The sequence below is a fragment of the Nycticebus coucang genome, chromosome 21 (genome assembly GCF_027406575.1).
Source record: "Nycticebus coucang isolate mNycCou1 chromosome 21, mNycCou1.pri, whole genome shotgun sequence".
Lineage (NCBI taxonomy): Eukaryota > Metazoa > Chordata > Mammalia > Primates > Lorisidae > Nycticebus > Nycticebus coucang.
This window is the reverse complement of record NC_069800.1, coordinates 66072723-66100223: the sequence shown is the minus strand read 5'-3', so window position 1 is coordinate 66100223 and position 27501 is coordinate 66072723. Positions and strand designations below refer to the sequence as shown.

At 58.4% G+C, this 27501-nt stretch overlaps 2 protein-coding genes across 5 annotated transcripts in view; one reads left to right on the top strand and one right to left on the bottom strand.

Annotated features, from left to right (window-relative positions):
* LAMA5 (laminin subunit alpha 5) overlaps nt 1-14401 on the top strand; it is a 50714-nt gene extending 36313 nt beyond the window's left edge. For both annotated transcript variants that reach the window (XM_053573486.1, XM_053573487.1), the window contains exons 41-79: nt 115-345; nt 912-1025; nt 1214-1341; nt 2621-2701; nt 2815-3029; nt 3443-3543; nt 4136-4316; nt 4408-4557; nt 4752-4903; nt 4982-5092; nt 5357-5468; nt 6018-6188; nt 6390-6586; nt 6693-6809; nt 6965-7119; nt 7400-7541; nt 7621-7723; nt 8205-8315; nt 8949-9128; nt 9201-9349; nt 9421-9591; nt 9693-9829; nt 9905-10058; nt 10203-10336; nt 10409-10754; nt 10841-10989; nt 11064-11196; nt 11269-11412; nt 11561-11691; nt 11795-11965; nt 12039-12174; nt 12263-12408; nt 12479-12671; nt 12745-12900; nt 12994-13147; nt 13221-13354; nt 13443-13536; nt 13668-13787; nt 13987-14401. In XM_053573486.1, coding sequence (XP_053429461.1) covers nt 115-345; nt 912-1025; nt 1214-1341; nt 2621-2701; nt 2815-3029; nt 3443-3543; nt 4136-4316; nt 4408-4557; nt 4752-4903; nt 4982-5092; nt 5357-5468; nt 6018-6188; nt 6390-6586; nt 6693-6809; nt 6965-7119; nt 7400-7541; nt 7621-7723; nt 8205-8315; nt 8949-9128; nt 9201-9349; nt 9421-9591; nt 9693-9829; nt 9905-10058; nt 10203-10336; nt 10409-10754; nt 10841-10989; nt 11064-11196; nt 11269-11412; nt 11561-11691; nt 11795-11965; nt 12039-12174; nt 12263-12408; nt 12479-12671; nt 12745-12900; nt 12994-13147; nt 13221-13354; nt 13443-13536; nt 13668-13787; nt 13987-14126 — 5844 coding nt within the window. In that variant the 3' untranslated portion in view covers nt 14127-14401. The remainder of the gene's footprint in view (nt 1-114; nt 346-911; nt 1026-1213; nt 1342-2620; nt 2702-2814; nt 3030-3442; nt 3544-4135; nt 4317-4407; nt 4558-4751; nt 4904-4981; nt 5093-5356; nt 5469-6017; nt 6189-6389; nt 6587-6692; nt 6810-6964; nt 7120-7399; nt 7542-7620; nt 7724-8204; nt 8316-8948; nt 9129-9200; nt 9350-9420; nt 9592-9692; nt 9830-9904; nt 10059-10202; nt 10337-10408; nt 10755-10840; nt 10990-11063; nt 11197-11268; nt 11413-11560; nt 11692-11794; nt 11966-12038; nt 12175-12262; nt 12409-12478; nt 12672-12744; nt 12901-12993; nt 13148-13220; nt 13355-13442; nt 13537-13667; nt 13788-13986) is intronic.
* Nucleotides 14402-14643: 242 nt separating this feature from the next.
* ADRM1 (ADRM1 26S proteasome ubiquitin receptor) lies at nt 14644-19938 on the bottom strand. 3 transcript variants are annotated; one of them, XM_053573483.1, is made up of 10 exons: nt 19749-19938; nt 19001-19214; nt 18277-18393; nt 16897-17020; nt 16643-16729; nt 16003-16084; nt 15611-15843; nt 15259-15416; nt 15021-15123; nt 14644-14863 (listed from the first exon to the last, which is right to left on the bottom strand). In XM_053573483.1, the coding sequence occupies exons 2-10, from the start codon at nt 19211-19213 to the stop codon at nt 14757-14759; spliced, it is 1224 nt and encodes a 407-aa protein (XP_053429458.1). In that variant the 5' UTR covers nt 19214; nt 19749-19938; the 3' UTR covers nt 14644-14756. The 3 variants fall into 3 exon arrangements, with proteins under 3 accessions (XP_053429458.1, XP_053429459.1, XP_053429460.1); XM_053573484.1 differs by lacking the exon at nt 19749-19938 and adding an exon at nt 19428-19603; XM_053573485.1 differs by lacking the exon at nt 19749-19938 and having other exon boundaries at nt 18277-18481; nt 19001-19138.
* Nucleotides 19939-27501: the final 7563 nt, after the last annotated feature.

The following is a 27501-nucleotide window of genomic DNA, read 5'->3' as shown; positions in this document are numbered from 1 at the left end:
ACAGCTCTGGTGTGGCCCTTCGTCCCCTACAGGGGGACAGGGACGATCTGGTCTGGGCTCTCTGTTCTGTTGCATCCGATGTGACTCCACTGAGGTCCTGTCTCCAAACCGTAGGGGAACTTCCGGCACACGGAGACCCACAACGCCGTGTCCCGCGAGGAGCTCATGATGGTACTGGCTGGCCTGGAGCAGCTGCAGATCCGCGCCCTCTTCTCACAGATCTCCTCAGCCGTCTCCCTGCGCAGGGTGGCACTGGAGGTGGCTGGCGAGCTAGGTGGGGGGCCTCCAGCCAGCAACGTAGAGCTATGCATGTGCCCTGCCAACTACCGTGGGGACTCCTGCCAGGTAGGTTGGTCAGGGTGGGCGCCAGGCCACGAGGCCAGCCCACCACTCACACCCTCCCTGCGTCTGCTCCTCCATCCTGCCCCTGCCACCTGTCTCCATTCTGCTCTCTTCCCTTCCTGACAGGCTGGGCCAGCCACCCAGCTTCTCATGGGCTTGTTTGTTCCCTGTCACTCAGCTCTGCACACAGCTGGGCCATCCTAACTAGGGTCGCCTGAGCCCCGACTCATTCCTGTACCTGCCATGTGTCCACCTGCCTGCTAATCTGTTCTTGCTTTGCTCTTGCTGCGTAAGGGAGATTGTGGTGACCATCTCTGAGAAAGAGAAGCCCAGCCCTGGGGCTGGGTCCTTCCTGAGCCGGGGTGTCTGAGTGGCTTTAAGAGCTATGTCCTCATGCCTGGGGGATGGCAGCCAGGTGCTTGACCTACCCTGAGGGGTCAGGTCTCTTGGCCTGCGTGTGCCTCATGGGCGTGTGCCCACATGGTGGCCCGTGCTGATGAGTGTAGGTTCCCCAGGCTGCCCTGGATTGGGTGGGTCCTTCATGCTTCATCCTTGACACTCTTACCCAGGAATGTGCCCCTGGCTATTACCGGGACATCAAAGGCCTCTTTCTGGGCCGATGCGTCCCCTGTCAGTGCCACGGCCACTCGGACAGTTGCCTGCCTGGCTCCGGCATCTGCATGGTGAGTGGGAGTTCACCAGAGGGTCAAGGCTGCTAGGGTGAATTGTGGTCTATGGAGACTCGAGGTACCCTCAGCCTGGCACCAGCTGGCCTTGGGCATGGAGTCCCTGGTAGGGTTGGGGCAGTGGAGGGGCCCAGCTGGCAGGACGTGGGCCCCTGCTGTGGTGCTGATCATTCCCTTTGCCCCAGGGCTGCCAACACAACACGGAGGGGGACCACTGTGAGCGCTGCCAGGCCGGCTTCGTGAGGAGCAGGCCCGAGGACCCCACAGCACCCTGTATCAGCTGCCCTTGTCCCCTCGCAGTGCCCTCCAACAAGTAAGCAGCACCACCCTGTGGGCTGAAACGTGGCCACAGCCACACGCACTATGTAGGCCCCATGCTGGGGCCCCGGCATCCAACAGCTCTTTGGGCTCACACTGCCTTCTCTGGGGGCCTGCACAGCTTGGCTGGACCTGTTTGGCAGGGTCCTCAACACCTGGCCCAGCCTGAGCACAGGGTGCTTGCCCAGGTGCTAGTGACCCCCATCAGCTATTGGCAGGGTCCTCAACACCTGGCCCAGCCTGAGCACAGGGTGCTTGCCCAGGTGCTAGTGACCCCCATCAGCTATTGGCAGGGTCCTCAACACCTGGCCCAGCCTGAGCACAGGGTGCTTGCCCAGGTGCTAGTGACCCCCATCAGCTATTGGCAGGGTCCTCAACACCTGGCCCAGCCTGAGCACAGGGTGCTTGCCCAGGTGCTAGTGACCCCCATCAGCTATTGGCAGGGTCCTCAACACCTGGCCCAGCCTGAGCACAGGGTGCTTGCCCAGGTGCTAGTGACCCCCATCAGCTATTGGCAGGGTCCTCAACACCTGGCCCAGCCTGAGCACAGGGTGCTTGCCCAGGTGCTAGTGACCCCCATCAGCTATTGGCAGGGTCCTCAACACCTGGCCCAGCCTGAGCACAGGGTGCTTGCCCAGGTGCTAGTGACCCCCATCAGCTATTGGCAGGGTCCTCAACACCTGGCCCAGCCTGAGCACAGGGTGCTTGCCCAGGTGCTAGTGACCCCCATCAGCTATTGGCAGGGTCCTCAACACCTGGCCCAGCCTGAGCACAGGGTGCTTGCCCAGGTGCTAGTGACCCCCATCAGCTATTGGCAGGGTCCTCAACACCTGGCCCAGCCTGAGCACAGGGTGCTTGCCCAGGTGCTAGTGACCCCCATCAGCTATTGGCAGGGTCCTCAACACCTGGCCCAGCCTGAGCACAGGGTGCTTGCCCAGGTGCTAGTGACCCCCATCAGCTATTGGCAGGGTCCTCAACACCTGGCCCAGCCTGAGCACAGGGTGCTTGCCCAGGTGCTAGTGACCCCCATCAGCTATTGGCAGGGTCCTCAACACCTGGCCCAGCCTGAGCACAGGGTGCTTGCCCAGGTGCTAGTGACCCCCATCAGCTATTGGCAGGGTCCTCAACACCTGGCCCAGCCTGAGCACAGGGTGCTTGCCCAGGTGCTAGTGACCCCCATCAGCTATTGGCAGGGTCCTCAACACCTGGCCCAGCCTGAGCACAGGGTGCTTGCCCAGGTGCTAGTGACCCCCATCAGCTATTGGTTCTTGCAGCTTCGCCGAGGGCTGCGTCCTGCGAGGTGGCCACACCCAGTGCCTCTGCAAACCGGGTTATGCCGGGGCCTCCTGTGAGCGGTGAGCCAGAGAAGGGGCAGTAGGTGGGCCTGTGTGCAGACCCCAGGATGTAATAGGTGGTGGGCCACACACCACTGACAGCACCCACTCTCTTACGCCCTGCCCACCCCCAGGTGCGCCCCAGGCTTCTTCGGGAACCCTCTGGTGCTGGGCAGCTCCTGCCAGCCTTGTGACTGCAGCGGCAATGGTGACCCTAACTTGCTCTTCAGCGACTGCGACCCCCTGACAGGCGCCTGCCGTGGCTGCCTGCGCCACACCACTGGGCCCCGCTGTGAGAGCTGTGCCCCTGGCTTCTATGGCAACGCCCTGCTGCCTGGCAACTGCACCCGTAGGTGCCAGGCAGGGAGGGACAACTCTGGGGAGGGGTGCACAGGAGTGGGGCCCACCAGGTGCACCCTAGGAGCGTGCTATGTACCTGGTGCTGGGACCTAGCCAGGACAGGGTCAGGACACAGACCTGCACTGGGTCTGACGCCCCCCACGGTTGGCCCCCTCTCCTCTTCCTGCTCAGTTCCTCCTGCACCCTTCATGATTGAGCCCCGTCATGGTCATCCCCTGTCACATCAGAGAAGGCTATGGCAGGGGTCCATAGGTCCCTCTGGCTAAGAGAGGGCAGCTACAAAGGGCTAGGCTGGTACTGTGCGTGGGCAGCTGTGGCCTAGGGGATCTGGGCCAGAAACAGGTCAGGTGGTGAAAAGCCACACGTTGGGGGTGTGGCTGTGGTTATGACCCATTTCTGCAGGGTGCAACTGTGCCCCATGTGGGACGGAGGCGTGTGATCCCCACACTGGGCGCTGTCTCTGCAAGCCAGGAGTGGCTGGGCTGCTCTGTGACCACTGCCAGGTAGGGCTGTGGGCACAACCAAGCTTTGGTGCAGAGGGTGGAGCCTAGTACTGGGTGGAGCTTTGGCGCTGGGGGTGGGGCTAGAGCTGGGTTTTTGGTGCTGGAGCAGGGCCTAAGGCTAGGTGGAACTTTAGTTCTGGTTGTGGGGCCTAAGGCTTTAGGGCTGGGCAGGGCTGGGCAGGGACTTGGGCGGGGTCGAGCTTGTTGGAGGGTGTAGCCTCAGGAGAGGTAGGCCGTATGGGCAGGACCCCTTGCCTTAAGAGTTGAGGAGTCTGGGCGGCGCCTGTGGCTCAGTGAGCAGGGTGCTGGCCCCATATGGCAGGTTCAAACCCAGCCCCGGCCAAACTGCAACAAAAACAAATACCCAGGCGTTGTGGTGGGCGCCTGTAGTCCCAGCTACTTGGGAGGCTGAGGCAAGAGAATTGCCTAAGCCCAGGAGTTGGAGGTTGCTGTGAGCTGTGTGACACCACAGCACTCTACCGAGGGCAATAAAGTGAAACTCTGTCTCTACAAAAAAAAAAAAAAAAAAAGAGTTGAGGAGTCTTTAGTGCTAGGGATCAGGCCAAGCCCTAACGGTAGTCCATGCCCACAGGACAGACACTTTGGCTTCGACAGCTGTGAGGGCTGCCGCCCATGCACCTGTGGACCAGCCGCTGAGGGTCCTGGGTGCCACCCCCAGAGTGGGCAGTGCCGCTGCAGACCAGGGACTGGGGGACCCCAGTGCCGCGAGTGTGCCCCAGGCTACTGGGGGCTCCCCGAGCAGGGCTGCAGACGTGAGTATAGGCAGGGTCACAGCAGGGTGGTGAGCACCACGGCTGGCAGCACCCTGAGGTTGGCCACACTCATCCCAGCCCACCCCCACAGGCTGCCAGTGCCCGGGGGGCCGCTGTGACCCCCATACGGGCCACTGTACCTGCCCGCCTGGCCTCAGTGGGGAGCGCTGTGACACCTGTAGCCAGCAACACCAGGTGCCTGTGCCAGGCCAGCCTGGGGGCCGTGGTGTCCACTGTGAAGGTATACTTACATTCCATCCTACCCACCCACCCCACCTGTGTTAATCTCAACCTCCCAGAGTGGTCCCTGCTGTCCCCCTCAGTTTCCCAAGGGACCCTGTGAGTCCTACTGACCCCAGGGTCCCAGCCAATCCGTCTTCCCATCTCCTGCCTCTGCTACCTTGACACTGATTCATAGCCCCCTGCTGTCTGCAGTGTGTGACCACTGTGTGGTCCTGCTCCTGGATGACCTGGAGCAGGCCAGTGCCCTCCTCCCTGCCATTCACGAACAGCTGCAGGGCATCAACGCCAGTTCTGCCGCCTGGGCCCGGCTGCACACGCTGAGTGCCTCCATTGCAGACCTACAGGTACTGAGCTCCCCGCTGCCCCTCCCCCTGCCCCTCCCCCTGCCTGCGGTACAGGTGCTCACCTTTTGCCCTCCTCAGAGCCAGCTCCGGAGCCCCGCCGGTCCCCGCCTCCAGACCGTGCAGCAGCTGAAGGCACTAGAGCAACAGAGTGCAAGCCTCAGGCAGGACGCAGAGCAGCTGGGCAGCCAGGCATGACCTCAGAGACCCCTGCCTGGAGTCTGGGAAGCCCCTCCCTTGGACACCTCACCCCCAAAACCTTCCCCGCTGCAATCCCCTCTCAGAGGCCCCTCTTCTCTGGCACCCTCAAGCACTCCTCCCAACTCCCTGGCTGTCCCAGACGCCAGGCCTGCCCTTGTCACGCCTGACCCTTGTCTCAGAAGCCAACATGCTTCCCCAGGCCCCTAGCTACTCCCTGCCAACAGGATCATGGGCTAATGAGGACTGTACCCACAGGCCACAGGGGCCCGAGAACAGGCGAGCCGGCTGCTGGAAGGCACGGAGGCCACGCTGGGCCGGGCACAGACTCTGCAGGCGGCCATCCAGGCTGTAGGCCGCGCTGTGAGCGGTAGGGGCTGGCTGGCTGGCTGTGCTCAGAGCAGGGTAGAGCACTCCTTGGGGGGGGTTCCCCTGAAGAATAGGCAGGAGGGAGTTGGTGTGTCTGGAGCAGAAAGCAGGGTTGGTTCAAATAGAAAGCAAGGCTGCAGTTTGGCCGGGTACAAGGGCAGGTGAACCTGGGAGACCACATATTCCTCACAAGTTCCCTGGGACACAGGCTGGCTGGATGTTCACGTTCACAGGCTCCCTAATCACAGCTGAGATGGACATGGGACCGAGGAAAGGTTAGGGCCCTCTGGCCCGATGGCCTGATGTTAGCCGAGTGCTGGCCAATGAGCAGAGTCTGCTAGGGAGGAAGGGGCAGGAAAGAAAGAAGGCAGCATGAGAGCTGAGTAGATCAGGTCAGGAGGTGGAGGGTAGGCAGGAGCCACCCAGGGCTCTCTCAGGATCTGTGCTGGGGGCCTGCATGCTGGGGTAGGGGCCTCAGGTTTGGGGGCCAGTGGGCAGAGGTCTGCTCACAGCAGACAGAACCAAGCCCTGACAGCCCTCTCCTCCCCAGGGCTCATGTCCCAGATGGGCCACCTGTGGCTGGCCAACGCATCGGTTCCTTCAGGTGAGCAGCTGCACCACACCCTGGCCAAAGTGGAGCAGCTGCTTAGGGAGATGCAGGCTCGTGACCTGGGGGCCCCATTGGCAGCAGCGGAGGCTGAGCTGGCCGAGGCCCAGAGATGTGAGTGGGGTTAGCCCCCAGCAGGCAGGGGCAGGGAGGGGCAGGGACTGAGCCTGGTAACCCTGGGTGCAAGTCAGCTCAGAGGGTGTCTGATGAGCTGCACCAGGGCAGGATGGGGGCTCAGTGGGCACAGAGGGGAACCAGGCTCATGAAGAGGCCTGGGCCCCAGAGTGACCACCTTCATACTTTGGGCTCGGCTAGTGCTGGCTCGTGTGCAGGAGCAGCTGACCAGCCGCTGGGAGGAGAACCAGGCTTTGGCGAGACAAGCCCATGACCAGTTAGTCCAGCACGAGGCCGGCCTCATGGACCTGCGTGAGGCGCTGAACAGGGCAGTGGGCACCACGCGGGAGGCTGAGGAGCTCAACAGCCGCAACCAGGAGCTCCTGGAGGAAGCTCTGGTGAGGGACCTGATTTGCCCCGCCACCCCCACCCTGTCACATCCCTCATTCCTGTCACTCCTTCCCACACCCACCCCTCCACTACCCGGCCCCCGACTGCCTTCAGCAACAGAAGCAGGAGCTGTCACAGGACAACGCCACCCTGAAGGCCGCTCTACAGGCTGCCAGCAACATCCTGACCCGTGCCTCTGAGCTGCTTCAAGGCATGGACCAAGCCAAGGAGGTGAGCACAGCTCCCACCTATCTCCTCCCTGTCCCCCAGGGCCCAGCCTGCAGGTGGACTTGTGTGCTAACTTGCATGCAGAGCGTGGCCCTCAGGGCGCCATGGCAGGTGAGTGACGAGCCGGGGGAGGGTGCACTAAGCCCACCTGCTTACAGGAGTTTGAGCGCCTCGCTGCCAACTTGGATGGGGCCCGGATGCCACTGCTGCAGAGGTTGCAGGCCTTCTCCCCAGCCGACAGCAAGGTGCACTTGGTGGAGGACGCTGAGGCTCATGCACAGCAACTTCACCAGCTGGCGCTCAACCTGTCCAGGTGTGTGGGCCAAAAAGGGGGATTCGGGTTCTCCTGGGGGATAGCCCCGGACCCTGCCAAGGGCAGCTGCTCTGGGAGGTGAAGCCATTGTCTCCTAAAGAGCCAACCTCTTCTCAGCCCCCAGGAAGGGGGAGCCCAGAGTGGCAGGGAGGAGCAGGAAAGGCACGCCTGTCAGGCGGGGGTGGGCAGAGGCCTGGAGGCTGGACTTGGGGGCAAGTAGGCAAGCCAGGTGGGATACCTGTCCCCCTACGCCCCCTGACCCTCACACCTTCCATCACAGCATCATCCTCAGTGTTAACCAGGACCGCTTCATCCAGAGGGCCATTGAGGCTGCCAACGCCTACAGTAGCATCCTCCAGGCTGTGCGGGCTGCTGAGGGTGCTGCCGGCCTGGCCCTGGAGCAGGCGGACCGCACATGGGTGGTGAGGCAACAGCACCTAGGCAGCCCCTTCCTCTTCCCCTCCCACCTCCCACAGTACTAACCTGTCCTTGTGTCTACAGTCGGTGGTGCAGCGGGGCCTGGCAGCCCAAGCCCTCCAGGGGCTGGCCAACAGCAGCTCAATAGAGGAGGCCACCCACGGGGAGGAGCTGAGGTTGAGCCGTGGTGAGCACTGGGGTTCCTGGGGGTGCCTGGGGACCATCTGGACATCTAGGCTCTCAGGGACTCTCGGCGTCTGGGCCACATCTCTGTGTGGGGTTTGTGGGCCTACTGTGTGACTCAGGTGGGAAGGCTTTGGAGGTGGCTGCCCTGTGTGCAAAATGCCACTCCCCACCCGTGTGCATGTTAGCCTGGGGAGCTCTGTGAAGGGGCCTGACATGGACAGCCTCTTGGGGAGTGCCAGCTGCCATTGAGGGACGGGAGGCAAGAGGAACGGGGACCTCTGCTTCACTGGTCGGGGACCACATGCGTACCAGGCTGTCAGTGAGAAAGGGCGAGCGGTGGGGCTAAGCTGTCGGTGGAGGGGCCTGAGGGGCCAGAGGGGCGTGAGGCTAAGGGGCCCCACATCTGGGCTCTTGGTCCATCTGTGTCTGTGTTCGCCTTGGTCCTCTGTGAGTCGAGAGGGCTGAGGCTACCTCTCCCACAGCATGGGCCGCCCTTCAAGACACTGGGACCCATCTCCGTGATGTCCGGGCCAAGAAGGACCAGCTGATGGCCCAAATCCAGGAGGCACAAGCCATGCTGGCCATGGACACAGGTATGTGGCAGCCTTCCAGAGGGTCAGCAGGACTGGGGTGTCGCTGTACCAAGCTATTCAGCAGAGCTGTGTGGTCATGGATACTAGCCACGTGAGGCTGGGGATATATGCTGTGGTGAGTGCTACAGAGGAGGCTCCTATATCAGGCAGTGCAGGGCCACGGGTACACACAGCCTGGGCCGTGAGCAGAGGCAGCAGGGGAAGGGCTTTGGGCAGAAGGTGGCTCTGCAGAGGTGCTGGCACACACCTTGCGGGAAGGGGATCTAAGAGGGAGCAGCGGCCAGTGAGCAGGGGTAGAGGACAGGAGGGCTGGAGCCAGGCCTGGGGAAGACCACACTTATTCCGAAAGGCTTGGCACAGAGGTTTGACCAGGTTTTTGAGGGGTCCCTATAAATGATGGGGACCCAGTGGTAGAGGTGACACAGGCAGGCAGGCTGGGACCATCTTTGACCTGAGAGGCTGGGTGCCTGTCCCAGGATGGGGAGTGCTTAGGGTCAGACAGTTTTGGCTGCACTGAGCTGCAGGATACAAGGATCTCATGAGATCTAGGGGGTGGCTAGGTGTCCCTGCTGCTGGCTCAGCAGAAGGACTTGGGGACACAAAACCACTGGGCCTACGCTTTGCCCACCACAGATGAGACAAGCAAGAAGATCGCCCACGCCAAGGCCGTGGCCGTTGAAGCCCAGGACACAGCTGTCCGCGTGCAGTCCCAGCTACGGGACATGCAGGAGAACCTAGAGCGCTGGCAGGGCCAGTACCAGGGCCTGCGGGGACAGGATCTGGGCCAGGCAGTGCTGGACGCAGGCCGCTCAGGTAGGCTGGGTGTGGAGCCCTTGGGGGAGGGGTGAGGTGGACAGAGCATCAGGCCCTGCCTGCCTCCCACAGTGTCCACCCTTGAGAAGACGCTGCCGCAGCTGCTGGACAAGCTAAACCTGCTGGAGAACCGCGGGGCCTCCAATGCCAGCCTGGCGCTGTCCGCCAGCATCAGCCGCGTGCGGGAGCTCATTGCCCAGGCCCGGGGAGCCGCCAGCAAGGTGGGTGAGTCTCCAGGGAAGGTGGGTGTGAGAGACGGGTGGTGGGCACTGATGGGCTATGTCCCCTACAGGTCAAGGTGCCCATGAAGTTCAACGGGCACTCGGGGGTGCAGCTGCGTGCCCCACGGGACCTTGCTGACCTTGCTGCCTACACAGCCCTCAAGTTCTACCTGCAGAGCCCAGAGCTGGCACCTGGGCAGGACGCTGGGGACCACTTTGTGCTGTACATGGGCAGCCGCCAGGTACCAGGCAGGCTGCGTAGATGGAGTTCAAACCGGGCATCCCTTTGGAAGTGAGCAGTGCTTGGTCCCTGTCCTGACCTGTGTTTCCACTGCCACTACAGGCCACAGGGGACTACCTGGGCGTGTCTCTGCGTGACCAGAAGGTGCACTGGGTGTACCGGCTGGGGGAGGCAGGACTCGCAGCTCTCAGCGTGGACGAGAGCATCGGGGAGCAGTTTGCAGCCATCAGCATTGACAGGTGGGAGGCCTACAAGGGTCAGGTGCCTCATCTCCCCGGGCCCTTGTCCGTTCCTCACCTTACTTCTGCTCTTAGGACCCTCCAGTTTGGCCACATGTCTGTCACAGTGGAGAGGCAGATGGCCCATGAGACCAAGGGTGACACTGTGGCACCTGGGGCAGAGGGGCTGCTCAGCCTGCAGCCTGAGGACTTTGTCTTCTATGTCGGGGGCTACCCCAGCAACTTCACGGTGAGCCCCGCCCCTCTGCCCTGCATTTCTCCTCCTCAGCATCTAGCTTTAGTCCATCCTGCTGCAGTCCACATCCCACTGGTCTGTCCCGGGTGGGGAGGCACCTCGAGCCAGGAGTCCTGATGCCCTGACGCCTGCACACAGCCCCCCGCACCCCTGCACTTCCCTGGCTACCGGGGCTGCATTGAGATGGACACGCTGAATGAAGAGGTAGTCAGTCTCTACAACTTTGAGCGGACCTTCCAGCTGGACACAGCCGTGGATAAGCCTTGTGCCCGGTACGTGTGGCTTGGTACCCACCTGCTACCACCTACCCATCCTTGGCTGACCCCAAAACCTCTGACCTGCAGCTCCAAGTCGACTGGGGACCCCTGGCTCACGGATGGCTCCTACTTGGACGGCTCTGGATTTGCCCGCATCAGCTTCGACCCTCACATCAGCACCACCAAGCGCTTCGAGCAGGAGCTACGGCTTGTGTCCTACAACGGGGTCATCTTCTTCCTGAAGCACCAGGCACCCCACAGCCCCGCCCACCCCGCCCCACCCCGTGCTGACCCTGCCCTGTCCCCCCAGACCCAGTTCCTATGCCTGGCGGTACGAGAGGGCAGCCTTGTGCTCCTCTACGATTTTGGCGCTGGTCTGAAGGAGGCCGTCCCGCTGCAGGCCCCGCCACCCCTGACGGCAGCCAGCAAGGCGGTAGGGCTAGGGCCGTGCAGGGGAGGACGGGGGCCAGGAGGCAGGGACAAGGTTGGCCCTGGAGCATCCCGTCTCGTGCCCCACAGATCCAGGTGTTCCTGCTGGGGGGCACCCGGAAGCGCGTGCTGGTACGTGTGGAGCGTGCCACAGTGTTCAGTGTGGAGCAGGACAATGCCCTGGAGCTGGCCGACACATACTACCTGGGGGGCGCACCACCTGACCAGCTGCCCCCAAGGTGAGCAGTGCTGGGGTGGGGCTGCAGTGGGCTGGCTGGGCTCAGAGGCAGTGCCCTGACCTGTGTGCCCACAGCCTGCAGCAGCTGTTCCCCTCTGGAGGCTCTGTCCGCGGCTGTGTCAAGGGGATCAAGGCTTTGGGCAAGTACGTGGACCTCAAGCGGCTGAACACAACGGGTGTGAGCTCTGGCTGCACAGCTGACCTGCTGGTGAGCAGCCCTCCCTGTCCTGGTTGGTGGCGTGGGGTGGGCACAGCAGGCACTCAGGATGTTCTCATGCAGGTGGGACGCGCCATGACTTTCCATGGCCACGGCTTCCTGCCCCTGGCACTCCCTGACGTGGCACCTCTCTCTGGAGACGTATACTCTGGCTTTGGTTTCCGCAGTGCCCAGGATAGCGGTCTGCTCTACTACCGGGCATCACCGGTGAGGCTCTCTCCCCCACCCCCACCCCCACCACACTCCCTGGGCCTGTCCATGTCATGCTGCCCATGTGCGGCACAGTCTGCAGTCTCGGCTGGAGGAAGTGAGTCTGGGCCCCCAGTCTGGCCGCTGACCTGGCCACTGTCCCCAGGATGGACTGTGCCAGGTGTCCCTGCAGCAAGGCCACGTGACACTCCGGTTCCTGAGGACTGAGGTGAAAACCCGAGGGGGTTTTGCCGATGGTGCACCCCATTATGTCACCTTCTACAGCAATGCCACAGGGTGAGCTGGGCCTCGTGCCACTAGGGCGGGGGGCACTGCCTGCCCCTGCCTGGGCCTCCTCCCCTCCGTGGCAGGAGGGTCACATAGAGCCCTCCTCCCCCAGGGTCTGGCTCTATGTGGACGACCAGCTGCAACAGACAAAGGCACACCGAGGACTGCCCCCCGGGCTCCAGCCACAGCCTGAGGGGCCCCCACGGGTCCTCCTGGGAGGCCTGCCTGAGTCTGGCTCCTTCCACAACTTCAGTGGCTGCATCAGCAACGTCTTTGTTCAGCGGTGAGCGTGGTGGGCTGGGGTGGGGCCTGGCCAACCACCTCCAGTTGCTGACCGGCCACCCCCAACCTTCCAGGCTCCTGGGGCCACAGCGTGTGTTCGACTTGCAGCAGAACGTGGGCAGTGTCAATGTGACAACGGGTTGTGTCCCTGCCCCGCACACCCAGACCCGGACTCTGAGGCCACAAGGACTACAAACCCCTGCTAGGAAGGTGGGCACTGGTGGTGTGGGGGTAGGGCCGGGAGTGGGAGGGTAGCCCCCTTGCAGGTCCACCCTGCACATCCTGTCTGTGCCCCTAGGCCTCCCGCCGCAGCCGCCAGCCCACCCAGGACCCCACCTGCATGTCACCCCTACACCCACAGACCCTCCCAGACTCTTACCAGTTTGGAGGCCCCCTGTCCAGTCACCTGGAGTTTGCAGGCGTCCTGGCCTCCCACGGGGACTGGTAAGGCTGGTCCAGCTGGGGAGGGCACAGAGGGGCTACCCAGGCTGCTGACCCCCTGCCTGACTTGCAGGCCCCGCCTCACCATGCGTGTCCGCCCACAAGCTCCCCAAGGCCTCCTGCTATTGGCTGCCCCACAGTCACCCAGCAGTCCCTCCCTGGCACTCTTCCTGAGCCACGGACGCTTTGTCGCTCAGACGGGAGGCCCTGGGCCCAAACTCCGCGTCCAGAGCCGCCAGCATTTACGGACTGGCCATTGGCATAGGGTGAGGCTAGAGGAGGGGAGCACGGGCAGGGCCCTAGAAGTGCCCACGCTGACCAGCCTCCTGTCCATCCCAGGTGTCCTTGCACTGGGAGAGGAGTCGAATCCAGCTTAGGATGGATGGCAGCCGGGCCTGGAGCCAGGAGGGGCCCCGACGGCAGCACCAGGGGCACCTCCAGCCCCACACCCTTTTTGTGGGGGGCCTCCCAGCCAGCCACCACTTCAAGCCCCCTGTGAGAGCTGTTTCCCTGACCCTGGTCTGAACTCCCCCCCACCTGCCTCCTCAGCAGCCCTGAGCCTGATCTTGCGCCATCTGCTCTCCACAGGTGGCCGTCAGGTTCAGTGGCTGTGTGAAGAGACTAAGACTGGATGGGAGGCCCTTAGGGGCCCCCACTCGGATGGCAGGGGTCATGCCCTGTGTCTCGGGTCCCCTGGAGGAAGGCCTGTTCTTCCCAGGCAGTGGGGGCGTCATCACTCTAGGTCTGTGGGCACTGGGTCTGGGCTATGGGGGAGGGGCTGGGCCTTCTAATCCCATTATGGTCCCTTCCTGCAGATGCCCCAGGGGCCGCACTGCCAGACTTGAGCTTGGAGCTGGAGGTGCGGCCTCAGGCAGTAGCTGGCCTGATCTTCCACCTGGGCCGGGTCCAGGGCCCCCCCTCCTTGCAGCTGCTGGTGTCCCATAAGCAGGTGAGCCTGAGGGGGCTATGGCAAGGGGGCAAGCCCCCTCCTGTGCTGCTGGCCTTAGGGGTACAGAGCCTGACACTTCCTCTCCTAGGTTCAGCTGTGGGCAGACGATGGGGCAGGGGAGTTCTCCACATGGGTGATGAGCCCCACTTTGCTGTGTGATGGACGCTGGCATCGACTAGCAGGTGAGATTCCCTCCTGTGGCCAGGGAGTCTGGTCAGGACTCCGGTCTGGGGGCAGCTACGTGCTGGGGTAAGGGGCAAGGTGGAACCTGGCTGGGATGGGGAAGTCCCACCACAAAGTATCTGCCCTGCAGTGATCAAAGGTGGGAACGTGCTCCGGCTGGAGGTGGATGGTCAGAGCAACAACACTGTGGGGCCCTCCCTGGCAGCCTTGGCCCACATGCCAGCCCCTCTGCACCTTGGGGGCCTGCCTGGTGAGTGGCCTTGGCCAAGGGTGGTGGAGCCACCCCTTGGATACCAGGGTGACCCTCCCACCCCACCCTCCAAAGATGGGGACACCCAGGAGATGGGGACACCCTGGCTGGGCGGGTGGGTGACTGACAGACACCTGGAAGGGCCTGGGAGACCCCAGCTGCCACTCTAATTAGTCTTCCCATCTTCCTGCACCCCTAGAGCTCACGGCCAAGCAGCCTAGGCCCCCCGCCTACAGGGGCTGCATGCGGAAGCTGGTGGTGAACCAGGCCCTCATCACTGTGGCTAACTCTGCAAGAGTCCAAGGGGCAGTGGGATCCAGTGGCTGCCCTGCCATGTAGGGTGCTGACCCTGGGATCCCAGCCCTTCACAAGCCCCTGGTGACATACTGCCTCTCCCAAGTGCCTCATAGATAACAATTGTGTGTGTTTATCTGGACTCTAGGTTCTTTGGGTGACAAATCTTATTTCTAGAAATGGTTTAAGTTATATTTTTTAAATGAAAGGGTAAAATCGTAAAATGGGGTTTTTATACTCTCTCTCCCTTTCACCTTTTAAAGATAGTCTTAAGATGTGTAAATCACTGGTTCCTTATTAAAACAGAAATTAAAAAGTAACTTCTGCTGAACTGAGTCTGGGCTTAACTATGAACTAGACAGGGACTCAGGCCAGTAGCTGAGCCCCATGGGGGATGCCCTGCCTCCAGACACGTCTCCTCCTCTGGACTCTTCCCTCAGTCAGGACACACAGGGAAGCTGGAGGAACATTCCCAAGGTAGGGGCATCTCCTCCTGTCCACCCAAGAGGGGTGAGGGTTATCGTACCTTTGCCTAAGGTGCAAAGAAAAGCCCAAGTTGGCAGGTAAAAGAAAAGACTTTATTAGTAGGTTGGAACAGAGGTGTGCAACAAACCACAAATGCCACTACTGAAGTCACAGGACTAAGACGCCAATTCCCTGGAGATAGCAAATAACTTAATCCAAGCTCATGTCCTCTTCCTCATCTTTCTTGTCCTTTGCATCGCCCTCTTTCTGCTCAGACTTGGCGCTGTTCTGCATGGCTTTGGCAAACGCTTCCACGTCTAAAATGCATTGAAAGCATGATGCAGCTTGTCCACACCCTGGCCAGGTTTCCTCACGGGGGCAGGGTCAAGGCCAGCAAGGCCATGACATCAGCTCCAGGGGACACAGATCTACAGATTCTGACTGTGGCCGGGAAGTAGAGGAGCAAGTACTTACCGCCCTTGTTGGCGGCCTCCACAGCTTCTGCAGGCAGGCCAAACTGGCACATGAGAGGGCCCAGCTGCCCCGAGGCCAAGGCCGCACTGAACATGCCCAGGGCCTGTAAAGAAGAGCCGCACACACCTGAGCGCCACGTGGGGCTGCAGCCAGTCTGATGGGCTGCACACTCAAGGTGACTGACCATCTCCTCCCCTTCCCTGAGCACAGCAGACAGCACCCTGGGCCTGGCCTCTACCTGCTGGAACTGGGGTGAGGTCAGTGTGTTCTGGATTTCCTCTGCGGTCTGTGGCAGTGACTCCCCAGAGGGCAGGTAGGGCAGAAGGCGCTCCTGGACGTCCGCATTGGCGAGGATAGGAGCCATGATCTCCGGTGTCAGCACGCTAGCCAGGTCCACTAGGTGCAAACACACATCCATCAGCAGCTCCAAGCCTGTCCAGTGCCCCGCAGGAGGCAGCAACATGCCAAGCTGTTGAAGCTGCCGGATGTGGCAAGGTGCAGGGGCTCAGCTCCATGGCCGTAGAATATAGTGGCGTGCAGGACAGCAGGCACCTCCACCCCCAGCTTCATGTGACCAGCACTTTCTTTACCTTGCTGGCCACCACCTGGCCCAGCTGGCACATTCATGGTGGCAAGAATGCTCTGGAGGTCACTCAGTTGGATGGGCTGGGCTGGACTGGCTGCAGTGCTGGCTCCGTTACCTGAACTGGGTGCGGGGCTTGGGCTAGTCGCTGAGGTGGCTGCTGGAGCAGAAGGGGCTGGGGTGGCACGGGCAGAAGATGTGGTAGAAGACGGGGTGACTGCTGCCGACTGGCTCCGGGAGCTGGCAAGAGTGAGGGCAGCACTGGAGCAGCCCCTCAGCCCTGCCAGGTGCCCCCGTGGCAGTCCTCCAAGGGTTGGTCCGCCTCCCTGCCTGTTTGGCCCATCCCCACCTCCTACAGGCACTTGTTTGAGTTGGGGGGAGGGGCTGCAGAGACCTCACCTGGATGAGGAGCTGCTTGCTGGAGGCCCTCCACTCCCCAGTAAGCTGGCCAAGCCTGGCCCAGTCAGGGCCCCCAGCCCACCTGTGAGAAGCAAAGGGGCACGTGCTCAGGGCAGGTACTTCCAACACCAAAGCCAAGGGACAGGCAGGCAAGAAGGATACTTGGCAGGCCTCAGGACAGCAGATAGCGATCGCTCAGCCCCTGTATTCTAGAATCCACATCTGTCCCACCCCATCATGCTACTGATGAGCTTAAACATACTTACAATCCACCCCACATCCTAGCCAGGAACAAGTGCTTCTGAAAGGCACACACACTTACCTGTACCCCGACACTGGCTGGCAGCAGGCACCAACCAGCAGGAAGCTGGGGGCCCCACGCAAGAGCCCTGAGCTCTTGTCCTCCAGTCCCACCTGTCAACTAGCCAGGCTCCCTTGTACCAGGCTGGGGTCCTCTCCCTCCCAGCTCCCAGCTACAAATAGGTGCCCCCAAAGGGCCACAAGCATAGGGAACACACATGCTCACAACCTTGCCAGAGCTGGTGAGCTTAAATCAAGAAACAGACTTGACTTTAGAAGCAATCACAGCAAAGTTCCAACTTATATCAAAGGCTCCTAAGAGCCAAGCAGCTCAAGTTACCCAGTCCTCCGAGGCCGGCCGGTCCGATAAGCTGCATGAGCTGGCTGTGGCTCATGTTCCCCAGCAGGCTCTGTAAGCCGCCCTCACCTGGAAAACACAGTGGCTCAGACATGGGGCTGCCTGTGACACACCTGGGACCAGTATGACACCACACTGACAGGATACGACCCACAGACGGAATTCAGACTACTGTTCCCACTGCACCAAAATGGGCCTGTGCCCAGCCTCACAGCAAAGCTGGGCATGCTCATTACCACCAAGTGCAGAGAGCTCATGGCCACCACTCCCGCTGGCTCCCAGTGCCCCGGGCATTGGGGGGTTGTTCAGGTACTCGTTGACCTTCCGGCAGTGTTCTTCATCCTGGTCCGTCTTGGGCTCCTACAGGGGATAGTGTAAAGCCACAGCTGAGCAGCTAGCACTGGAGCAGTTGCTTCTCTGCTACGTGATGGCTGCCACCTTCCTCTGACCCAGCCCAGACAGGTAAACGCTGTGCTCAATGCTATCACCCTCCGCCATAACCACAGGTACTGGGCAACAGCCACTTCACAGAACAGGGAGCCCTGGCATGCCATCCTCCAGAATATGGCTCTCTATACAGCAGCCTTCCTTTACCCCGTGAACAAGACGAACTGTTGCTCTCCTCACACCACTGCCTTATGGCCAACGGCAGGCCCTCAAAGCACTTGTGTGCCCACACCCCTGAGCACAGGACACAATGAGGACAAGACCAGCAGTCCTTGCCCTGACAGCAAAGGGGAAAGAAAGGCATCAAATAAGAGTGAAATCAGGGGAAACAAGGAGAAGTGATGAAAGCTAGATAACATTTCTTGGCATGTTCTATGCCAGCAGTTGGCGAACCACAGCCCCCATCTGTGTTTGCAAGTAAAGTTTAAGTGGAACTCAGCTACACCTATTCATTTTCACGTCCTTGCTTGCTGTCACACTACTTGGGCAGAGGTAAGGAGCTGCAGCACAGACAAAGTGGGAGACCCCTCCTCCCAGGCTCACTGTGCTTGCTCTAGACAGTGCTGCGGGGGCAGTGGTTTGACCCCTGGGAAGGGGGCGTGTGCAGCCCTCTGGGCACACACACTCAAGGGAAGGCATGAAAGCGTGTGACCGTGTGCCAGATGATTCTTGACAACGCTGTCTGTAACAACACAAGAAATGGAACAAGCCCAGGGGCCACCAACAGAGGGCAGAAGAAGCAGGGCACCACTGGGATAAGAGGGAGCCCAGGGCCACACTTGTAGCACCCCCAGCATACCTGGGGGGAAGGCCAGGAGAGTTTGGGGAAAAACAGAAGGAGAGCTACCCAAGGCCACAGTGACCAAGGAAAGGGGCGCAGAGCAAGCACCCGGAACCAGAGACAGCCTGTCCACACCTTGACAACATGGGTGTGTCCGTCTGGATACTCCCTACCAGAAAAAGGCACCCGCATCCACCCACAAATGAGCACATGGTCTCTGGAAGAGGACCCCCACCCCCACCCCCACCCCAGATAACATGCTGGAAACCTCAGCTTCCATCTTCAGCCCTGTCTGAAGAGCACCAGCACGTTTGTGAAAGGCAACTTTACCAGCGAGCAGGCTGCTCACCTAATCGCAGGACAGCAGAAAGCAGACCCTTCCACATACCTGCATCCAGAAGAAGAGCCGCTTGGACCCAGCCTTGAACTTGAGCACATAGACCCTCCCGCTGGGGCACTGGGGCACGCGCTTGAACTCACAGTCATCGGGGAAGATAATCAGGTCCTGGCAAGCCGAGAAGAGCAGAGTCAGCCTCCCGCAAACACGCACACTGAGTCCCCAGCCTCTCAGGAGAACATGCTGGATCCTGCGTCTAACCGGGTGGGGTGCAGAGGGGACAGAGGTAAGCAAGCCACCATCCCGTGTAGGGCGGAGACGCCACCAGGGAGGGCAGACCTCCATGTGCAGGCCAGGACAGGGCTTGGGTGGGGACAAGAAAGGGGACTTTGGGATGTCAAAGGATTTTTAATAGAGACATTTTGGGAATAACATTCCGAGTTAAAAGGTCAACTCTGACCTGCTTTCAAATGTAACAAAGAACAATTCACTCTCAAGAACAAAGAACGCTAAGTGACCATTACAGAAAGCTTTTCTTAGGGTAAAGACTACTCCAATCCGAGATACTAACATTTAAGGTTTAACATAATGTAGTGACCGAGAATCCTCAAGTCTAGGATGATCCCTGAGCAAAACAGCTGGTGACAGGCACCAAACCAGAGGTCCCCATATATCCCACCAACGCCCCCAAACCTCAAACCTGCAACTGCATGTGCAGGTGCAAGGCTGGACATGACCTACACAGCCGGTTCGTTCCAGCCTAAAGGACACTTACGTCTTCCACATTCCCAGACGTCCTGTCTTTCCAGCAGAAGTGAATGAGGGAGTCATCTGTCTGCTGAATGTACACGAGCCCTTTCCGCTTATCTGGGGTGACGGTAGTTCCTTTTAGTGACATTTTTCCTGCCCGAAATTCCACTAAATACTTGTTGGAGGACCCACGAGAGCCTGGCACCAGGCTTGGGAACAGAGCGCCTGAAGTCGTCATCCTGAAAGAGCGCAGACCCGCACTGAGAACCCGCGCGTGCTGCCGTGTGGTCACCAGCACGAAAAGCCTAACTCCCCCTGCAATGTCACCAGTCCCGCTTCTGCCTGGCAGTAGGAGCCGGCGCAGGCGGTCCCCGCAGACAACCCAGGGCAGCGGCGGGGCTGCTCCTTCCTCATTCCCGAGCACCCCGCGCGCCGCCGCCCGCGGCTCGCACCCTCGCCGGCGCCGCCGTCCGCACTCGGAACGGGGCTGGGCAGCCCGGCCTGGCCCCCCGGGAGACCTGGGCGCGACGCCGCCTCGAACGGACACCGGCCTTGACGCGCGCCCCGCGGCAACCGCGTCCCGCTGCCTCGCTGAAACACTCCGCGGGCGGCCGCCAGTCCCTTTCAAGCCCCAGGCCCGGGCGATGGCGCGGCGGGCGGGGCGGCCTCGAGAGACCCCGCCCGCCGCGCCTGCCCTCGCCCCCCGCCTCCCGCCCTCCCCGGCCGGCGCCCGTCCTCGGCCCAGGCCCCTTCGGCCCGGCAGCTCCTCTCACCTGGTCCGCGCCCACACTCGGCCGAGAAGCGCCGTCCGGGTTCACTCTTCCTCCTCGGCGCCTGCCGGGCCCCGCCGGAAGCCCACGTTGGGCCCGCCCCGTCCGCCGCTCTCGCCGCCGATTGAGCTCCGTCGGCGGCGCGGCCGACCTTGACTCGCCAGTGATTGGCTTGGGCAGCCGTCCATCGTGCACGCCCCGCCCTGCCCCGCCCCCGCGCCGGCGGCTCTTTTCCGGCGGAAGCGCGGGCCAGAGCGGTCCCTATTGTTGCTGTGTCATAGGGGAGCGGCGGCGGCCCCTGGCGGTGGCGCCAGAAACCGCGGGCTGAAGGACCTGCCAGCGCCCACCCAGTCGGCAGTCGTCGGCTGAGCGGGCAGAGATGTCATCCACGGGGGCGGTGCCCAGGGACAGGTGGAGGCCCACCGGGCTGTGGGCACTGGGCACCAGGGAGACGCCCAGAAGTGCCCATGGGGCTTTAGCTCCTCAGGGATCCCTGAGACCGGAGCTAGGGTCATGTACCCAAGAAGGCCAATGTCCGTGGATGGCCAGCTGGCTGGGTCCCCTGTACACCTGGGGACTGAGACAGCTGGAGCAGCCACCTCACCGCCCACAGAAAGCAGCCATCTGACACTCCTTAGTCCATGAGCAAGGTTCCAGGCCCTGAGAGACAAAGAAAATAGTAACAAGGTTGAAAAAAGGTAGGAGCTAGTCTAATTTAAACACCAGGAGCTAGGAAGTGTCAGCTTCGTGTTACTTTGAGTTACTTTGACATAATTACAGCAAAGGCAACATGAGCGCGCTTGGGAAGCACTGCTCAACAGTGAAGTTCTGTGGGATTTGCTTAAAGCCGCACAAATGGACTGAAGGCATAGCTCATGCCTGTAATCCTAGCCCTCTGGGAGGCAGAGGCAGGAGGATTCCTTGAGCTCAGGAGTTTGAGACCAGCCTGAGCAAGAGCAAGACCATGTCTCTGCTATTAATCCTGTTTAGCAAAAAACAAACCTCACATGAAGAAGGCAGACTCAGCAGGTCCCGGCTAGGGTTGGCAGGTATCCAAAAGGCATCCAAAGAAAGGCAAAGGTCGGCAAGGAAGATGAGATGCATTGTTACTCACAAGGAAAATGCACATTAAAGCACACTTACAGAATGGTTAAAAACAAAGAAAATTGCCCACGGCAAGTGCTGGGGGGCCTTCCACAGTGTTGGGAATACATTTGAGAAAACTTTGGCAGATGTGGGTTTTCTTTTTTTACTTTTTTTTTTTTTTTAATTGGTGCCATGACTTGGAGATGTGGGCTTGCTTAAACTTTTTCATTAATATATTCAATTTTTAGAGTGATTTTAGGTTCACAGCAGAATTGAGCAGGAAGTATAGAGAGTTCCTGTACATCCCCCACTGCCAGCGTCCCCAGCAGAGCAGCACACCCACTGCAGCTGATGGACTGATATGGCAGGTTGTCAACCAAGGTCCATCGCTCACACTGGGGTGCACCCCTGCCCTATCTGGGCCACTGTGACACACCACCACAGACTGAGTGGTTTGCGAGGAGCAGAGATGAAGCTCTCACAGCTCTGGAGGCTAGGAAGTCAAGCCCAAGGTACCAGCAGGCCTGAAGTGTCTGGTGTGCCCCTCACAGCAGGTGGGAGGGCTGCTGAAACTTTTGTAAGGGCCGGAAGCCCATCTTGAGGGAGAAGCCCTCACTGCTTGATCACTTCCTAGAGCCTCACCTCTCACTTTGGCCATTAAGTTCCAACACTGGAATGTTGGAGGAGACACATTCAAACCATAGCACCATTGGACATTCTGTGGGTTTTGACAAACGTATTTATTTATTTTTTTTTGCAGTTTTTGGCCAGGGCTGGGTTTGAACTCGCCACCTCCAGCATATGGGGCCAGCGCCCTACTCCTTTGAGCCACAGGCGCTGCCGAAACGTATTTATTTTTAGAGACAGAGTCTTACTCTGTCACCCAGGCTAGAGTGCAGTGTCACAGCCATGGCTCACTGCAACTTTGAACTCCTAGGCTCAGATGAGCTTCCTGCTTTAGCCTCCCGAGGACCTGGGGCTACGGTTGTAAGCCACCATATCAAGCTAATTTTAAAAAATTCTTTTTTTAGAGACAGGGGGTATGTTGCCCAGACTGGTCTTGAACTCCTGGCCTCAAGAGATCCTTTCTCGTGCTTTATCAGAGCTGTTTTTGCATTTTTTTTTTTGGCCGGGGCTGGGTTTGAACCTGCCACCTCCAGCATATGGGGCCGGTGCCCTACTCCTTTGAGCCACAGGCACCGCCAATCAGAGCTGTTTTTAATGACGTTATTCTAGAATGTTTTCTTTCCAGATGATGATCAGAAGCTAATAAAAAAAAAAAAATGGTGCCAGGTATCACAACAGTAACAGAAAAAAAGAAAAAGAGATCCTCTCATCTTGGCCTCCCAAAGTGTTGGGATTACCAGTGTGAGTCACTGCACCCAGCAGGTTTTAACAGATTTATGACATTTATTCACCATTACTGTATCTTACACAAAAGTTTCACTGCCCTAAACATCCTCTGTACTCCACCAATTCATCCCTCTCTCCCCTCCTCTGGGCCCTGGCAACACTGATCTTTTAGTCTCTCCATAGCTGCGCTGTTTCCAGAATGTCACATATTTGGAATCACACAGCATGCAGCCTCTCTCTCAGCTTCTCTCACTTAGCAGTATGCATTTAAGATTCCGCCATGTGTTTTCATAGTTTGGTTAGCTCATTTTTGGTTTTAACACTGAATAATGTGGCATTTTCTGGACATGGCAGTTTATTTCTCCATTCACCAATTGAAAGGCATCTCAGTGACTTCCAAGTTTTGGCAGTTACAGGCAGAGCTGCTGTGAACACCCATGCACGGGTTCGTATGTGAATGTAAGATTTCAACGCGTTTGGGTAAACACCAAAGAGGGAAACTGCCGTGTGTCTGGTAAGAGTGTCTAGTTTTGTAAGAAACTGCCAAAGCACAGCGCCATCTGTGTCCCCAGCACTCTCCTGTGTCCTCAGAGAGCGCCTGCCACACACGGCTTGGCAGCCTCGGGCTCAGCATCACACGGGCGTGGGGTTCTAGTCACCTGCTGCCCTGTCTGGACTTGCAGTTCCTGAGTGCTACAGGGTGTGGACTCACGCGCTTAGCTGAGTTGTGTCTTCTCCAGTGAGGCAACAGTTATGTTTTTTATAGAGTGAAACACAGAACCGCCATATGATGTAGCCATTCCACTCCTAGGTATTTACCAAAGAGAAATGACAGCAGATGTCCACACAATTGTAAATAGATGTCTGTCCTAACTTTTTTCAAAATTGCCCCAAATTTGAAGAAACCCAAACATTCATCCACTGTGAGTAGATATACCACGGGACACTTTGTTTACTGCTCAGCAGTGAAAAGGAACAAACCACCAGTGCACATACCACCGCGAGCCTCAGATTCACTGTTCTGCCCAGAAGCCAGATGATCAGAACCACAGGGACAAAAACCAGAGGGGTGGTGGCCAGGGGCCAGGAGGGAGGACTGTGTACAAAGGGCACTCTGACATGTGAGGCCAAGTGGGAATGGTGTGAAGTTGTCACCTAGAGAGGTGGGCCTCCCGGTGAGCACCCGAGTCTTCTTCCCCACTTGGCCCTCCTCTGCCTCCTCCTCCCTGGTGGGGCTTGATGGCCACCCAGGCTCTGGCTCTGTGGGATCCTCCTTGGACGATGGTGGAGCCCTGAAGCATTCCAAGAGCACCCTCCTTCCCTGCGGAGAGCCACAGTGACTGAGGGGTGACTGTCTCCACCCGGCTCATCCTCCTGGAAAACACAACAGCTGCTGGGGCTGCTTAGGGCAGGAGCTACGTGGGGGGAGCCCTTGAGTCCAGCTAACCCCACACATTGGGCTTTTTGTTGCTTCCAGCAACAGCCTTCAATCCCAGGAGAGAGACAGTTCATAGGAGCACCTGGACCCTTCATCCCTTCTGTATGCCACACTCTGTTACAAGCATACCTAGCCTCCTCTCCATGGAGACAACAGTTTCTGGAAACAGTCCACTTACCAAGCTGATCCTAGAGGACAAACGTCTGCTGTCCAGACCGAGGACTTGTCCCCTGCTGACTTGTAGCCCTTTACAGACAGGCCAGAACAGCTGGGACAGTTGAAAAATTGTTCACTGTAAAACAAATGTCAACTACAACCCACTTCAGAGAATATTTATCCCAAAGTAGAGGGTAAGAGGGTAACAATTATCTCCTCAGATCCATCACAGTCCTCCAGAAGGAATCTGAGAATGATTCTGGCAATGTAGGTGGGCACTAAGAATGATCCCTCTTGCCGGCATCTCCTCCCACCTGACACTCCTGAGCTACAGGGAATGGACAGGACAGTCCCAGGCTACAGAGGGCAGGAGGGACAGTACTGAAGGGCTGGCGGAGCACAGGTGGAGGGAGGCCAGCTGGGACAGGGAGGGGCGAGAACGGGCGGCTGTGTGTGCTGCGTCTCTGCAGAGCCAGCCTCGCTTTACCAAGCCCCTGACAGCGACAGTCGGTCCTCAGAGAGGCACAGGAGCGGCGCCAAGTGCGGAGCTGACTGCCCAGCACACTCACACCAAGCCAGAAGGGAAACAGGTGTCTTCTTTGCAACAATCTTACACCGTGTGGGGAGAAGATGGGGGAGGAACTAATTTTTGAGGGATACTGAGGCAGATACCAATTCCCTGCTGCTGGCCTATCAGCTATTTACCACTCTTACCAGGACCTGAGCTTCTGCACCAACTTGGACATGGGCAAGTCCAAATGGTGACGCAGGAGAAAAAACAGGACTGTGAGCACTCTCTGTGGGTTGACAGAGAGCCCCTTGGGGTGACAAGCTGGGGCAGGACGCTGCTAGATGCCCCAGCCCTCTAAGCTCAGAGCCAGGCAGGACAGGGCCCACGGTGCACCTGGAATGTTGCAGCTTCTTAGAATTTTTTGTTGTTGTCGTTGAGACAGAGTTCCACCCTATGCCCCTGAGCAGAGTGCAGTGGCGGCATAGCTCACTGCAACCTCAGACTCGGGCTGTACGCATTCCCAGGCCTGTACTGGTCTCTTGACCTTGTGTTCCCAGGGCCCAGAGAGCAGATGGCATGTCTTCTGTGCTCTAGGTCATTTGGACAAATGCCCAGTGGCATGAGCACTTGGCACTGTCTGGGGCTGGACGACCGCATCAGCTGCCTTGCGCCACACTGCTTGTCTGGCAGACTAAGCCTTGACCCATGAAGAAGACAAGCATCATCACGAGCTTTGGGGGCAGAGTCTGAAAGGGACGGCAGTGGCCAGCAGGATGGCACCTCCCAGGCCCTGCCTGGCGGTCCCTTCTTCATAGAGAGCCGTGGGTCCAGCAGGCACAGGCAGACGTGCCCCTTCTAAGGGCGCCTGTTACACAGGGTAACCTAGGGCCATCTCGGCACCTTCTCAAGCCAGGTACATCATCCGGGTCACACTCCTACAGAACGTGTCTTTTAGAGGGTCTGACTCTCATGGTGGTCTGAGCTAGAAAATGCAGTGATGTCCACAAGGACCATGAACTGCTTCCACGAGCACCTCGTGACCTGAGCTGTGCTCAGCTCAGAAGGCTGCAGGTACTGGCAGCCCTGACCCTTGACATGACCTCAGCAGTGTCAGGCAGACCTGAGGCTGGCAACTCAGATCCACCATCTACCCAGACACAACTCCGGTCTCACACGCACGGGTCCACCATCACCCCTCCAGTACATAACCAACTCCAAACCTCAATTAGGAGCAAAATCTAAATATAAGCTTCTGTTGGGAAGGAAGTTTGCCAGACCGTCATTCCATGAGGACACTCTCAGTTACAGGGTTTCTGTGAGAAGCACTAAGAGACAGGTTCAGGCTACGCAGACCTGGGAAGGCCACAGCTTTCCATACTGTGCTGGGGGTGATCACCTTAGAAAATGCATCTTCTACTGGGTGCCGGCCCCATATACCAGAGGTGGTGGGTTCAAACCCAGTGCTGGCCAAAAAAAAAAAAAAAAACCTCCTGAAAATGCATCTTCTACTGAAAAACCCTTTATTAGAGACATTTGATATATCCAAGGTAATAAAGTTCAGGGGGCAGCGTTCTCATGTGTATCTGTAGAAAAAGCAGTAATAAAAGGCTGTAATCAGAAATTAAAGTAACCTTGAAAACATGGCTATTTGTCAGCCTTCCTTCTTCAACTTTCCCATATGCATGGGAACCAGCAAGGAGGGGTGGGGGCTGCCTGCGAGCCTGGCAGCAGCAGATTATTATTTTAAGCAGTAGAAAGTAGAATGATCTGTTAGAAGTTGTTAAACTTCCCTAACTTCAGTTGAATTAACTGTGTCTTTCCATCTTCCCTGGAGAGTGAACCTGATACAGCTGTGTTCCCAAAGAGCAGACCCTCCACCAGCCCCTCACGGGTTCCATCTTCTAATCAGCATAACATCAAAATCAGCAACCCTCAGATGCAGCTAAAAACCACCAGTGGCTGTATGGGACTCTTCTGAGTGGGGGGAACAAGGTTGCAGGCCCGAGGACAACCCTAGACTCACCTGAAATGCTACTGCTCCCAGCTTCCAAGCTACAGAACCATGATTTCAGAACAGGTGTTCACGTTTAAAAATGTTTTAAGGCTGCTGCAGTGGCTCACACATGTGGTCCCAGCACTCTGGGAGGCTGAGGAGGGTGGACTGCTTGAGCTCAGGAGTTTGAGACCAGCCTGAACAAAAGTAAGATCTATCTCTACTAAAAACAGAAAAACTCGACAGGCATTGTGTTGGGCGCCTGCAGTCCCAGCTCCTTGGGAGGCTGAGGCAAGAGGCTCCCTTAAGCCCAAGAGTTTGAGGTTGCAGTGAGCTAAAATACCATGGCACTCTACCAAGACCGACAGAATGAGACACTATTTTAAAAAAAAAAGTGTTTTAATTAAAAATGTGACTTTGAAGCACAGACACATGACAGTCCCTCTCACTAAGAAGCACCTTTGACCCCAAAGCTCTCCCATGGGCTGCTGTGCTGACATTTCTAGTCACTTGATATAGATGAATGCTAGGATGGACACACAACTATTTTTGGTTAAATAACTTTAATTACACCACTCTAAGTAGATTCTGCTTCTGACCCTCCCACAGCGCACAATCAGATGTGATTCACTTGTATTTTAAACATGCACACTGGGAAAAACAAAAACGTAAGAGTGCTATGGGTACAGGCAAAGTGTTTTAAGAAATGGCCCCTGAGACGTGGGCACATGCGTGGTGACAGCAGGCATGGTGGCAACAGGGCACCGGAGCCAGGGCCCAGGCCCCTTTCAGGATGGGACCAGCCTTCAGGATATTTTGTCCAACTCTTAATGCTTTTGCTCACTCTGGTTGTCACGGTGATACGTCATTTTGGACAGTATACAATTGGTGATTAATGCATATCTTGCTCTTCAGCAAAATACTATTCAAGTGATTTTAACTTAAATATTTTAAAAGTAATCTTTACATTATTGAAGATTGGTTAAAAAATACAGAATCTGACAACTTTTCATTTCATTCAATCTGATTTGAAAAGCTTCACTTTTCTATCAGCATAATTTAGAAAGAGGTTCCTGGCCTTTACCTAACCCTCTGCAGGGTTATTTTCAAGTCCCCTTTCCCCGTCATTGGGTCTAATTTAAAATCCTTTCTGGGACCCTCTGCATCGAAAAGAGAAGACGGAGCCTTCCTGTCTTTCTTCCGGTTGCAAATTCTGTAA